Source organism: Nannospalax galili, unplaced genomic scaffold, assembly GCF_000622305.1.
Source record: "Nannospalax galili isolate Female #2095 unplaced genomic scaffold, S.galili_v1.0 scaffold777, whole genome shotgun sequence".
NCBI lineage: Eukaryota > Metazoa > Chordata > Mammalia > Rodentia > Spalacidae > Nannospalax > Nannospalax galili.
Genome location: NW_008341810.1, coordinates 3,933,688 through 3,949,298, shown reverse-complemented (window position 1 = coordinate 3,949,298; position 15,611 = coordinate 3,933,688). Strand labels below are relative to the sequence as shown.

The 15,611-nt window shown below is 41.2% G+C and overlaps 1 protein-coding gene across 1 annotated transcript in view; it reads right to left on the bottom strand.

The window, feature by feature from the left end:
- Zcchc4 (zinc finger CCHC-type containing 4) overlaps positions 1 to 15,611 on the bottom strand; it is a 46,525-nt gene that overhangs the window by 25,935 nt on the left and 4,979 nt on the right. The window contains exons 4-5 of the mRNA XM_008837335.3: positions 6,424 to 6,699; positions 5,941 to 6,018 (exon numbers count right to left, since the gene is read on the bottom strand). Coding sequence (XP_008835557.1) covers positions 5,941 to 6,018; positions 6,424 to 6,699 — 354 coding nt within the window. The remainder of the gene's footprint in view (positions 1 to 5,940; positions 6,019 to 6,423; positions 6,700 to 15,611) is intronic.

Below are 15,611 nucleotides of genomic sequence, written 5' to 3'. Positions count from 1 at the left end.
CAGAAGATGGTGTGATAAGAATAGGAGGTAGGAATTTGCTAGGCAGTTAGGGTAAAAAGACCCCAAAGAAATGCAGCCAGTTTCTTGGCTAAAAGTCAAAATGTCCTTGGGCCTGTTAGCAACAAACTCTGTTCCAAAGGCCAAAAATGTCAAAATGTCTAAAGTATTTGGGAGCTTATATCTAATCCTTAAAAGATTTTAGGGTTACCACTTCAGAGGGGGGAATGTTTGAAGGAAGGGAGTGGGCACGGACTTGATCAAAACACCTTACATGCATGTATGAAATTCTCAATAAAGTTTTTGTAAAAGTTAAAAAAAAAAAGATTTTTAAAAGCCCAAAATCTAGGATTAGGCAGAATTTGAAAAACCATTTTCCTGCTAGCCATGGTGACACATGCCTTTAATCCCATCACTTGGGAGGTAGAGGCAGGTGGATCTCTGTGAGTTCAAGGCCAGCCTGGTCTACATAGTGAGTTCCAGGCCAGCTGGGGCTACAGGGAGACCATGTCTCAAAAAGATGAAAAAAAAAAAAAAATCTGAGATCCTTGCAGTTTGAAAAGATATCTGAAGTGATAAAATATGATTTTTACTAGTTTCTGCATAACTCATTCCACAACTATCTTCACAAAAGCTTCTCTTTGATGAAGTCAAAATCATCATGAAACTTAAAAAAAAGATTTTTATTTTATGTCTATGAGTGTTTTACCTGAATGCATGTAAGTGCACCTGTGTTGTACAATACCCAAGGATGTCAGAAGAGAGAATCAGATCCCTTGGAACTGGAGTTACGACAATTGTTCGCTGCAACGTAGGTGCTAACCAAACCAGGTCCTCCGCAAGAGCAGCCAGTGCTCTTAACTGCTGAGCCATCTCTCCAGTCTCTCGTTATGAAATTCTTAGTGAAAATTCAAAGAGCTATATGCTATGGAAAGATAAGACTGTACCATTTCCACCTGAGCAAAAACAAAGGACAAAGGTAGGAATCTGAGTATTCTTTTGTCCTCAATTATTTAGTTACCAGCATCAGCTTTTTTTCTCTTTAGCACTCCTAGCTCCCCTCCTTAGTCACACATCTCATTTCTGCAGAGAACTTACTCTACCTGGTTGGCCAAGAGCTAACTACAGTGATGGCTCTAGAGTGGGAACTGGCATGTGACTCTGCCATGCAGATAAGAGAACTAACTCCCTTGAGTTTTACTGCCTGTCTCCACCGTCAGGTGAGCTGGGACTGCCACCAAAGTGCCCCAGCAATATGAAGAAAGCCAAAAGATGCCATCTGATTTAAAAAAGGCAACAGGCAGAGAGAAAGGTGTTTAACAACATGGTATGAGGCCCAGGGCAATGACTGGACCAAAGCTGGCTGTATCCTAGACTCCAGTAACTGGAAGCAACAAATTCTTTCATACGAACAGTGAACAGATTTCTGTGACACAAATGAATATTTCCAACCAAAAGCTATTTACTCAAAACCCTTTGTGGGGCTGGGCATAGTGGTGCACCCCTTTAGTCCCAGCACTTGGGAGTTATTTTGATATATCACAGTGAAAGATTTATCGTCCTCTTTTTTTTTTTTTTTTAAAAAAAAAAAAAAAAAAAAAAAAAAAAAAAAAAAAAAAAACCTTTGTGGGACAAGATAGAGGGAGGAACGGAGAGAGGGAAGGGTGAGAGAAAGAGGCCAACTAAGAAAGGTGTACATACACGTTCAAGAGGAAATCAGTTCATTGGGAATTAAGACTGCCTTGATTTTAAATTCTGGCTTGGTGACTCACAAACTATGACTATGGTTAAGTTATTTCACTTCTTAGTACCTCAGTGTTCTCTTCCAGAAAATGAGAATGATAACAAACCTATCTTGGAGAGCTATTATAAGGTATGACAGGCCCTGACACATGACAAGAACTCAAAAACTACCTACTGATGTGGTGGTAAGAACTACAAAGTTAAACTTTAACACATAAAATAATGCACTTGTATTGACAATAATACCTTAGGAAAGGAACACAGAATTTTAAAAAAGAAATTCCACTGGGTGTGGTGATGCATGCCTTTAATCCCAGCACTCTGGAGGCAGAGGCAGAGGGATCTCTGTGAGTTTAAGGCCAGCCTGGTCTACATAGCGAGTTCCAGGCCAGCAGGGACTACAGGGAGATCCTGTCTCAAAAAGATCAATCAGTCAATCAATCAATCAATAAATGAATGAATTAATAAGAAATTCCAGACACTGAAATATTAAAGACCCATAAAAAGAATAAAGTACTGTTGTATACTATATGTACATTCATTATGCTAACTGAAAGAAGCCAGACACAAAGGTCATATACTGAGTGATTCTACTATAAAATGTCTAGAATAGCCGAGCGTGGTGGTACAGGCCTTTAATCCCAGCACTCCGGAGGCAGAGGTAGGCAGATCTCTGTGAGTTCAAGGCCAGCCTGGTCTCCATAGCGAATCCAGGCCAACTGTGGCTACAGGGCGACCCTGACTCAAAAAAGATGAAAAAAAAAAAGAGTCTAGAATAGGCAAATTCATGAAGACAGAAAGTAGCTGTCAGGGGCAGTGACAATGAGGTTTCTATTCTGTGTGATGGGACTATTCTGAGCCAAATGCAGTGGTGCACACCTGCTGTCCAAGCACTCAGGAAGTAGAGGCAGGAGGATTGAAGTTTAAGGCCAACCTTGGCTACACAGTGAGTTTAAGGCCAGCCTGGGATATATGAGACCCACACTCAAAAAAATAAGACCTACCTCAAAAAACTCAAAATTATCAAAGAAACAGAAAAAATGTTCTGACAATAGATAGTGGTGTGGTTGTACAACATACTGAATAGACACCAAAAACTAGTGAGGTATATACCCCAAAGTGGTGAATAATATGAACTATAACTCATTTAATAAATACAGTTGAGGGCTGAAGACATGGCTCAGCAGTTAAGAGCACAGACTGCACTTGCAGAGGACCCAAGTTCAGTTCTCAGCACCCATATCAGGTGGCTTACAACCATCTGTGACTCCAGGGAACCCAAAGCCGTCTTCTGGACTCCAAGGACACCTGCACTCAACATGCACATACCCACACACATACACACATCACATATACACATAATTAAAAATAATCTTTTTTTTTTTTTGGTCTTTTTGAGACAGGGTCTCCCTGTAGTCCCAGCTGTCCTGGAACTCAGGATGTAGAGCAGGTTGGCCTTGAACTCACAGAGATCTACCTGCCTCTGCCTCCTGAGTACTGGGATTAAAGGCATGCGCCACCACGCCCAGCAATAAATCTTTTTTAAAAGTACAGTTGACAGGGCTGGAGAGATGGCTCAGTGGTTAAAAGCACTGGCTGCTCTTGCAGAGGACCTGGGTTCAATTCTCAGCACCCACATGGTGGCTACGAACCATCCTTAACTTCAGTTCCAGGGGAATCCCTCTTCTGACCTCTGTGGCACTGCACGACATGGGTGCACTCACTTACATGCAGGCAATACACTCATATATATAAAATAAAAATAACAAAATATTTAAAAATACAGCTGAGTTCTCTTTAAGAAATCTGTATTATCACTTTGGAAAGATCACTGCGGTCAAACACGTTAATTGGCCACTTCTTATCAACAAGAAGTGAGTGGTTAACAGTTAACAAGTCAGTCCTTTCCATAACGGTTGAGGAAGTACAGTGAGGAACTTAGGAAAACTAGTTGTTTGTATCAGACAATATAAAGTTGACTGGAAATATAAAGAAAAATAAATTATAAAAGCTATACTTTTTCACTTGGCAGGTAGATCTTTGTGAGATCCTGGTTTACATAACAAGTTCCAGGCCAGCTAGGGATACATACCGAGATCCTGTCTCAAAAAAACAAAACCAAAACAAACAAAAAAGCTGTACCTGGCGGGTGGGGAAGCAAGGGGATGTGTGGATGTCAAAGCTTGACAGTGGGTGTCTTCCTCAATCATTTCTCTATTTTATTGCTTGAGATAGGGTCCTTCCCTGAATCTGTTTTGTGGGGTTTTTTTGTTTGTTTGTTTTTTGACAGGGTCTCCCTGATCCCTGCCCACCTGGAACTCACTAAATGGATCAGGCTGGCCTTGATCTCACAGAGATCCACCTGCCTCTGCTTCCTGCTTACTAGGATTACAGACTCACCATGCCCAGCCTACATCTGGAGCTCCCCTTTTCAGTGAGGCTAGTGCGCTTGATAGTTTGGGTTGTCAACTTGATACATCAGTAAGAGGCAACCTTAACTGGGGATTTCCTCTATTACTCTTGAGGGCATGTCTGTGAGGCAATTTCCTGATTGGTAAGTGCAGTGAAACCCTGGGCAGGTGGTCCTGAGTTGTATAAGAAAGCAGGCTGAGAAGGATCCTGAGGGCTTGCTAGTTATCGTCTCCAGAACCAATGTTCAGCCTATTTGACTTACACATTGCAATCACAGTTCATCCTTGAGGTAAGCCAGGACAGGAACTCAGGGCAGGAACCTGGAAGCAGGAGCTGAGGCAGAGACAACCAGCCTGCTTTCTTTCTTTTTTATTTTTTATTTTTTTGGTCTTTTTGAGATAGGGTCTCCCTGTAGCTCCAGCTGTCCTGGAACTCACTATGTAGACCAGACTGGCCTTGAACTCACAGAGATCCGCCTGCCTCTGCCTCCCGAGTGCTGGGATTAAAGGCATACACCACCATGCCCGGCTTCTTTTTGGTCTTTTTGAGACAGGGTTTCCCTGTAGCCCCAGGTGGCCTGGCACTCGCTATGTAGACCAGGCTGGCCTCGAATTCACAGAGATCTGCCTGCCTCCACCTCCCAAGTGCTAGGATTAAAAGGCATATGCCACCACACCCAGCTAAAGCTGTGCTTTTTAATGTGACATTTTACCTCTTAAAAATCTGCCCTATTAGGGAAAGTAAGCATATTTAATGTCACATATTCTAACAAATACTGTAGAATTGGCCAAATAAACATTATCTAAATAAAAAGAAACATAGAGCCTAATTTCTTTAAGACAGTCAAGAACATGTAAAAGTGTCTAAGAATAAGTGTCTAATAAATTCACTATGAGGCAGAACTTAAACCAGTATTAAATTAAGAGGAGTCCTTTGACTTTTCACACTTAGACAGTGGGTGGACATTTGTGTCATCTGTGCTGAAAGCCAGCCTGTATTCTCTAAATTACCACTAAAGGTGCATCCCAACATCAAACAATTCTTACACATGGTTATCTCCCACAAGTACCTACTTTCTAGCCCTCAGCCTGGGACCTGCCTATTCCCTAGTTAGCACCCCCTCCATTTCTGGCTGCACCTAGGGAGGTAGTGTGCACATAATACTTTATTTTTATTTTATGTGTATGAGTATTGCCTGCATGTACGTAAGTGCACCCATGTCATGAAATGTTCATGTAGGTCAGAAGAGGGCATTAGATCCCCTGGAACTGGAGTTAATGGATGGTTGTTAGCTGCCATGTGGGTGCTGAGAATCGAACCTGGGTCCTCTGCAAGAGCAGTCAGTGCTCTTAACCACTGAGCCATCTCTCCAGCCCCATAAGATGCTATTTTTTAAATGTCTTATCACATGACAAAGATCTAAAGATGAAATGAAGTCCTGGAAATCTGACCAAGAATAAGGGGAGGGGGATACAGTTTACCTTTAAACATCAGTAATAAGAAAAAACCGCATTCAGTAGGAATTCATCTCCAATTTTATGTCACATAGAAGTAGACACAGTCACTGAGGAGATCTAGGACCACACTATTAAAATGAGAAATCAACTGCTTCCCTGTGTGAAATCCCAAAGACTCTATGTTGAATTTACATGATTGATAAGGTGTTCATAACCTACAACTACCTCTAAATGTTAATTAAAAAGGATGACAGATGACAACCAATTAAGAAGAGAAAACATAAAAAGAAATGAGGTAATAAAGAAGAAATATTACATTTTATAAACCTACCGAAAATCAATATCCAATAAAAGGCTTTTCATGTTGGCCTTCTCACCTGCCACTGTCAGCCTGATCAGCTCGTGCAACCTAAAGCAGGTAATGAGAGCAAATTTAATAAACTACAAATGTCACAGGCAATCGGCAAACAAAACCCACTGATGTTCTCATATCTCTGATATTTCAATGAAACACGGAAGAGTATTTGGCAGATTTTAGTTTTATAAATACTTTTTAAAGGGCAGAACTTAACAGAGAAATCTAACATTACCATAAAGCATCTTCCATATACCAGGAAGGAGTTTATGAAGGTTTTTCTCAAATGGAATACGGGCTGCAAACTCCTTAAGAGAGGGACCATGCTTTTCTACTTGCTCTTACATGCAGAGTTCCACACCTTACTCTGCACACCGTAAATAGTTGCTTCATGACAACTTTCTTATGCATAAAGCAGTGTTGACAGGAGTTTTTTTTTTTTTTAAATACAGAACATACCTTGGTGTTCCAACACATAGTACTCTTCTGAATCCAAGGATAGAAAGGAGGTCTGCTAAGAACTGGCAGCTCCTATCAGCAAAAAGGTACTGGGCATTTGTCTTCTTGTTTTCCAGTGGGTAGAGAAGCTGACTGGGCCTTCTCAGTTGGGTGATGGAAATATCAGCCAACAGCTGATGGCCACCATGTCCCCCCAAGTCCTCAGGTAGAAGCAACTGCTGACAACTTCGACAGAATTTTCTCTGAGTCAAGGGCAATTCAATAAACCTCAGGTACCTTCAAGACAATAAAATATGTGGTAGTATGTTTTAACTTTGTTTATTCACAAATTATTCTTACTTCTTAAAGAGTACTGCATACAGAAGAAAAATAAGGAAAAAATCTATGGAACGTTGGCTAGAATTTATGTCTGGCTGTATGCCTACAAAGTGGAAAAGAGTCAGCAGTTTCATAAGAATTGAGATGCTCCAATTTCGTCACTGAATGAAGATCAATATCCATTTAAAATGTGAATATAATATATTACTCAAACAACTTAGTAGTAATGGCAACTACTAGCACATTTAAATTTATTGACAAATCCATGTGCTCTAACTTTGACGTGTTAAACAGTCTGGCTCAGCTGGCAGTCATTTTAAAATGAGAAATTAAGATCATTCTTCAAGTTCTTACGGCATACTTAGCAAGAAAAATTACCTCCTAAAAGAAAAGATGTTCCTACAGAGTTCTCTGCTCTTACAACTGATGAAGGCGGCTAGCTCACCCCCAAAGCAGTGTGGCAGTACTCAAAGCCTTTGAAAAGATTATTTTGGGCCAGGTGTGGCAGCACACATCTGCGATCCCAGCTCTCATAGGGCTAAAACAGGAAGATCAAGAGTTTCAGCCAGCCTGGGCTACACACGTTGAGAGCCTATCTCAAAAATCAAAAACAGGTAACAAGGCATAGTGGTACACACTTTCAATCCCAGCACTCAGGAGACAGAGGCAGGTAGATCTCTGTGAGATGGAGTTACCCTGGTCTACACAGCAAGTTCCAGGACAGCTTGAGCTACAGGGAGATCCTGTCTTTAAAACAACAACAACAACAAAAAGCAAATTGGATACCCCCATTTGCTTTCTTTCAAGTCATACAAACATCTGATTTGGAGAAAGAAAAATACCGCCAGTATGTCTTACAGACTGATAGTTAAAAATACAACCAGTATAGCTGAAAGACTGATAGTTTTTCTATATGTGATACCAGCTATGAAGTCAAGAGTAAGAACACAAAAGAAAAAGAAAGGAGCTCACTGAGAATCACACAGAGGATTAGCAGTGTGTAAATCCAAGCATGTTATACAGTACTCACTGCAGGACTCCTATAGTTTGACAAGTCAACAGTTGCAATGGAACTCAATCTGGGAGTTTCAAGGTAAACACTAACCAGGAATCCAGTGAGGGCTTAACCTATAAGCTGTTTCACTTCAGAGTTCTAAGCAGTGACACATACTCTAAACTTCTGCAGCAAGAAATCAGCTGCCTGTTAGCAGCCTGACTGTCTCTGTCCCTGTAAGTGTCCGTACAACAGCTTTATTTACCACTAGAAAGAAAAAGAGATGCAGAGACTGGGAAGCTTCTCAGTAACCAAAAGTAATGTCCTCAAGGAAAGGCCCCTGGAACAAAGTCGCCAGTGGAAGATTCATGGACTCTCTTGAGCAGTATAAGCTTCATTTCCTGAGGCTACCTCTCCCTGCTGAATGTGACTGACTGAAGACTGCAGCCCACACTCAGTGACAGAAATCTGGCCCTTAAAAAACTGACAAAACATAGGAAATAACAGTTTTCAGATACTGTTCAACTGGTAACTCCAAACAGTGACCCCAAGGGAACAGGGAATGGTGGGCAGGAGCAGCAACAGCCTGTACAGAGAAAGAACTGGAAGGAAAAGCGGAAGTATGATCAGTATCCACCCAGATCCCAGAAGTCTGCCTACTGAAAAACAAGATCAGAAAAAAACCTCACATACACAAACCCAGCGGCACGTACTCAGAAAGGTTCTGTCCTGTATCTCCACAGTGTAGAATAAACAGTCCTGAGAGCTGGAGAGATGATGGCTCAGTAGGTAAGAGGCTTGCTTTCTAAGTATGAGGACCTGAGTTTCATGTAAAAAGGATGGATATGTTGTGGGTGCCTGTAACTCCAGCAATGGGAGGCAGAGACACGCAGATCCTTTGTCTCAAAAACAAAAGGAACAGAACAGAATTTCTACAGCCTGATAAAGCTCATCTAAGTAAACTTCACAGCTAATATCTGACCTAAGAAAGACTCAGGGCCTTTGGCCCTAAGCTTGAACAAGCTATTCTTACCTTCTCTATTCAGTGTCTGCTAGGGTTTCTAGCTACTTAAGACAAAATAAGGGGCTTAAACTTCTTCAGTCACATACTCCCAGAGTCCTAAGGAAATCTCCAAAAAGGCTGCTAAAACTAGTAAGCTTATCAGGGTTGCAGAAGAAAGGACTAATGTCCACAGTCAACTGTACTAGTATAGACTGCAATCACACAAGGTCTGCAGGGTGGTCTCCAGCACTGTCAAAAAAAAAAAAAAAAAATCAAAAAGGAACAGGAAAGGGAAAATTAAATACTTAATTATACTGGTTAGTTTTTATTGTCAACTTGACACAGACTGGAGTCACCTGGGAAGAGGGACGCTCAACTGAGGTACTACCTCAATCAGAGTGCCTGTGGGCTTATCTGCAGGGCGTTTTCAAGATTGCTAGTTGATGTAGGAGGGTCCAGTGCACTAAGGGCGGTACATCCCTACATAGGTAGGTCTGGACTGGATAAGAAAGCTAGCTGAGCAGGAGCCAGCGAGAGAGCAATAAGCAACATTCCTCCATGGTCTCTGCTCAATTCCTGCTTTGGTCATCGTGTTTATCAGAGTGGCAGAAAAGCATACCAGAACACTAGGCTTCTCCCACATGCAAGAGAGTAATTGCTTGTTAAAGTTCTTTACAAAATTAAAAGCAAAAATGCATAAACAATCAGATTTTGTCATCCTTTATAACCTTTAGGCAATGGTCATATATTATCACTAAAATCATCTGATAAAAGACTGATAGACCTTACATAGGCTAACTAATTTTAATACCATAAAAAGTGAACAACCATTTATCTGTCTTTTGATGGTTTACAAAAAGTAAAACAGGAAGGTAAAGTAGGAAGGTGAAGCCTAAAAGAACTGTCCCAAACAGTTGACTGTTGCTATGTCTGGGGAGGGACAAGTGCAGAAGTGGGAAGGGACAGGGAGTATTATGGGTAGTCCATTTCCAAGCCTTGAGATTAATCTCCTTCTACTGCTTCAGATGCAATTCCTAAACTGTCCAATTTACCTGTTTCCAGTGTACAATTCATTAGTTGATGGGGCATTCATAAAGTTGTGCTACATTGCCACAGCCCAATTCCAGATCATTTTCATCAACACAAAAGGAAACCTCATCCCACTGGCAGTCGCTCCCCACTGCCCCACCCCCAGCCTCTGGCCACCTCGAATCTACCTGCCGTCTTCATGAATTTGCCTACTTTAGAATTACACATAAATGGAATCAGAGAGTAGCCACATACAGATTTTGATTTAAAAATTTAAATAAAAGTCTTTCAGAACAGAAACTGCTTTTAATTTGAGCCAAAAGGAGATGCAGAAAGAAAGTCTAGCCAAGGGGCTGCTATGAGCACTGAAGCCACTTAACCACAACCAAAACCAATAAAGGTGGGGAGAATGCTGCTGCTCACAAGCAAGTCAAAGCAGAGGGGACAGAAGAAAGGGGAGAGACAGTGGGCGCGGTAGGAGCACGGTCCTTTTCTCATGGAAAGGAGCATGGGTCCACGCATAACCTAAAACTATAAAAATCAAGTAAAAGAACTAAAACAAAAACACACAAGTTAATGTAAAAAGAAATAACTAAACTGAAAGCGTGATAAACAGACCATCATCTCTCATATTCACAGGGATGAAGCTGAAGAAAGGGTTAGACACAGTGCAGGAAGTTTCAATGGAGAGCCAGCAAGATAGTTTAGCAGGTCTGATGACTGGAGTTCCATCCCCAGAACCTACAGAATCCCCAAAGTCATCCTCTGACCTGTGCTGTAGTCCCTCATATTCCCACTCACACACAAACACACACACATACACATACACACACACATACACACACACACACACACACCATACACAATAATAAAAAATATTTTAAAGTTTCAAGGCAACACTAGCGTAAAAATATGAATCCCCCGGAAAGAGAAAATTCAGACTTTATAGAGGCAACAAAAATAGAAAGCAAAACCAATGGCATGCAGAACTGTTACATTCATGATGAAAACACACTAAATCACTCTGAGAAATAAAATAGAAATGTCTTGCTTCCAACACCAGAGGCGCCTCAGATAGACCTAAGTTTACCAGACTCCAACCAAGCAGGAGGCACCCAGCCCCTGTCTCTTCTAGCAGCTGGTACCTGCTAGCCTAGGTGCTTGGAGTTTATCTTAGGGTTGGAAAATTATAGTCAGCTATGTTCCTGAGCCCATGTATCAGGGAGGGGAGAAGGAATCTCAAGCCCTGGGAGGATGAGGAATTTGGGGCAGAATTCCAGGTCAGCTGGGGCTACAGGGAGATGCTGTCTCAAAAAAAGACCAAAAAAAGGAAAAATAAGTAAAAATAAGTAATATTTTAAAATTTAGTGTATGCTATTGAGGTAGGGTGGTAACTGCTGTCAACCAGAGGTTCAACCACAGGTTGGTAAGCAAACTTGGTCCCAGTTCCTACCACTGACATGCATTTGAGTTAGTACTGGGCACCACTGGAATACGGTGAAGACTTGTCTGCCATCAACCCATGGCTCAGCATGGAGACATACTACCATTCATGCCGTGGGTCACACTTCACACTAGAGAACACACTCAAAGGAAGATCATGGTGCTGGTTAGTGCTGATTGTCAACTTGCTGGGATCTAGAATCACCTGGGAAACAAGCCCCAGGCGCTTGTAATCCTTGTGGTAAACCTAGTGAGGGATTACCTTGATTGGGTTAACTGAAGCGGGAAGACACACTCTAACTGTGGGCTCTCGTCCTGGGCTGCATGAAAAGGAGAAACTAGCTGAGCACCAGCATTCATCACGCTGCTTCCTGACTGCAGATGCAAACAACCAGCTGCCTCAAGCTCCTGCCGCCAGGACTTCCGTGCCATGATGGACCATACCCTTGAACTTCTGTCGGTGAATTTTATCCCAGCAACAGGAGGAGTAACTAAGACAATCCCACGTGTAGATAAGTTCTGTAAGATTCTGGTACTCACATATGGTCAAAGGACCACCTACCCCACGAAGGAACAGCTGGCTGACGGCAGAAGCTGCAGAATCACTAGGAAGAAAGGAAAGCAATGATGGGGGGATGGGGGGGACTGTTCACCAGCCTGAGGTAACTAGTACCAACTGGAGGGAAAGAACACTGCTATCTGAACCGCATCCACACTATCTACAGCCCTTTTGATTACTCCCTTCCTTTAAGACCTTCTGAGCTGCTCTCCAGAGGGCTTCACCGCTAGTAAGCTTTTCTTTCCGGAAGATGAACTGAGACCTTAGTCACATTTCGTACCTCACGATCATGGCATCATATTCACCTACACTGCTTTAAACTGAACATTCAGACACAGACCTTTAAAGTTAGGGAGGAGGATGCACGGGGGATTACTCAGCTCCTGACTCGTATTTACTGCACATGCCCTGGGGGAGAGGAAACTTCATTCTCCCGCATGGCTCAGCATGATTCACAAATTGCAGGCTAGCATTTTGAAATGTCATTTTTATTGATCTCCATTTGATGTTCCATTTGCCTTTCCTGGAGTATACAAATTATGTTTATGGCATTTCTCTAACAGCAGACCTTGAAAATCTAAGTTTAAATGAGTTCTGAAAAAAAATATAACCAAATGAAATATCAACCAAACAAAATTATCTGGATGCACATAAATTAACACTGATTTCTACACTCAAATTTATCTTTCTTTCAGACTTCATAGGTCACAATAAGGATGGAAACATACCATATAATAAAATATTAACACATTTCAGAGCATAACAGGCAGCTAAAAACTATAAGGAAAAGCAAATCTCAGGCACAAAAATGTAAATCTGTCAACCCAGCATCTATGAAATATAAAGCATGATTCCAGGAGCAAGATTAGAAAAATGATTATCAAACCCCACTCTGTAGACCAGAAATCTGTGCAGCATTCTCAGGACCATAATAAAAACTGGGTAACAATGGTCAATTTATCTCACTACCATTTCTTCAACAATTCCAAAACTCTATTAGCCATCCAGGCATCATGGCACATGCCAATAAGCCCAGTACTTGGGGGTTGAAGCACAAAAATTACAAGTTCAAGACCAGCCTGGGTTATATAACAAGACCTTATTTCTTTTCAAAAACAACAACAAAAAGCAATGAAAAGCACTTGCTACTCACAATGAGATCGTTTGCTTTATATACTAGGTATTAAATTTAAACACATATCTGGGCATGGTAGCGCACGCCTTTAGTCCCAGCACTCAGGAGCCAGAGGCAGATGAATCTCTGTAAGGCCAGTTTGGTCTACGAAGTGAGTTCCAGGTCAGCTGGGGCTACAGGGAGACCATGTCTCAAAAAAAACCAAAAAAAAAAAAAAACAAACCAAAAACCAAAAACCAAAACAAAAGAAATTTAAACACAGTTTATTTATTTATTTATTATTTTATTTATTTGAGATAGGGTCTCCCTGTAGCCCCAGCTCACCTGGAACTCGCTATGTAGACCAGAAGCTGGCTTTGAACTCACAGATATCCACCTGCCTCTGCCTCCCTAGTGCTGGAACTAAAGGCATGCACCACCATGCCCAGCTTAAACACAGTTTAATACTTTCAAATACAATTCTTTAATATGCTAACTTTATAGGTCAGTTGCACATAATTAAATTACCCAAATTAGAAAACAATACAATCTCAAAAATACATTATCTTAGGTCTATTAACACACAAAAATGAACTCCCAGTTTCAAAGTGAATACATATTAAGGAAATAAGTAATCTATTGAGCTTTGACTGTAAAAAGCCAAAATTCCAATAGAACTTAAGGCACAGAATATATTTAGAAGAATGACTTCAAACTTTTACTCCACAAAGAGCATATAATTAGGTGTAAGAGTGTCAGCTAGAAAATAATGCATGAAATCAGTGAGACAACATTTCAAAAAGCTTCAGCTTTAATTTATTTTCCCAAAACGGTTTGAGTTCCACGTCTTTAAACTGTACTGGTCAGCAATAATGTGTCTCACTTCCCTGAACACTTGTGTTTTCCATGAATACAGCAGAAGCTTAACATTTTCTTTATACTATACATCTTTACACGCTCTCTCACACACACACACACACACACACACACACACATACATGTATCACATACATCAACTCCATTACTAGCATCATATGTTCTTTTTCAGCTCTCAACAAATGCCTGCTATATGAACAAGTGATTGTATGTAGGGTGCTTCAGGTAACAAACTAAGGCCATGGTGATACGTGGTTTAAGATGTTGAGGATAATTTTATTAAAACATGCTCTCAAGGGATCAAAATGAGGCAGATAAAATACCTGTTTCCCAAAAATAGTCCTTTGGAAATTCTTCAATACTTCATATATTATATTTCAGTCAATGTTTTCTACTTTAATTTTGCATTTAAAAATTCTTTACTAGGTCTAGGGACACAGTTCAATGCACAATGCTTGACTCCAATACATGGGGCATATGTGAAAAATAATTCTTTTTGTTTGTTTGTTTTTGTTTTGGTCTTTTTGAGACACAGCCCCAGCTGTCCTGGAACTCACCATGTAGACAAGGCTCTGTCCTGGAACTCACTATGTAGACCAGGCTGGCCTTGAACTTACAGAGAGCTGCCTGCCTCTGCCTCCTGAGTGCTGGGACTAAAGGCATGTGCCACCATGCCGGCTTGAAAAAAAAAAATTCTTAACCATACTTTGGCAGTACAAAGACAGGAAATGTGCTCTAATTCCAGACTAAAACTTCATTATGCAGAGAAATAAGAACACCTGGATTTTCTTAGAGAGTCTAACTGAACCACCAATATGCTTATGCAATACACAAAAACATGCTTAGCTAATAAAAATAGGTAACAGCAACAGACTACAAAACTAAGTACAGATTGTGGCTACAATTCTATAAAACATACAAACCTTAGTACAGGAGGGAAACCCAGCAGGAACTACACAAATCCACAGAGGGACTCAGCTCACAGGCAGAAGCCACAGACAATATTCTACCTCCCGCATCATCAATGTTCTATTTCCAAGGCTTAATCTCATCCTGACATGTCTCTATATACTCTGTACTTTTTAATCTCCTGCTTACTTACACACATCATTAGATGTCACTAATTACTATCTGTTTTTATATTTTAAAATGACACTTTAGAAGCAGAGTGGCTTAACTGTGAGTCACAGTTCAGTCATTCTAACAGGAAGAACTTCAAGTTACTTCACGTCTAGAAGCCTAAATTTTCCCATCTAAGCAGGTCACTGTGGAAGGATTAAGCATCACCTCAGGTTAAAGCAGGCTGCCAACCTCACAGTAGTGCCCACACTCACTCAATCCCTTTTCAACATTTTCCATTGGTGAATGAATTCCTATACAGTGAACAGACGGCTCTGGTTGAGCACTGGAGTGAAGGGGCAATCAAGTCATCTTTAGAAGAGAATCCTCTATCAGAAGCTTTCAAGACTAAAAAGCCAGGCAATGTACTTTAAACAGATCTCAGTACTCCTTTATACTTGGCCAGAATGGGGCCTCTCAGTGCTGAATACTGCAGCCCACACAGCAGATGGAACTGCCATAAAAGTGAAAACGTCTGTCACAGCATCCCAGACAGGTATTTCTTAGAAGAGCTTTGTCCAGTACACAGAGCACTGTGCCTATAAGACAGGACAGAACTGGGCATGGTGCACGTCTTTAATCCCAGCACTTGGGAGGCAGAGACAGGCGGCTTTCTGTGAGTTCGAGGCCAGCTGGGGCTATAGGAAGACCCTGTCTGAGAAAAGAAAAGAAAGAAAAGAAAAAGGAGAGGAGGGGAGGGGAGGAGAGGAGGAGAGGAGAGGAGGAAGAGGAG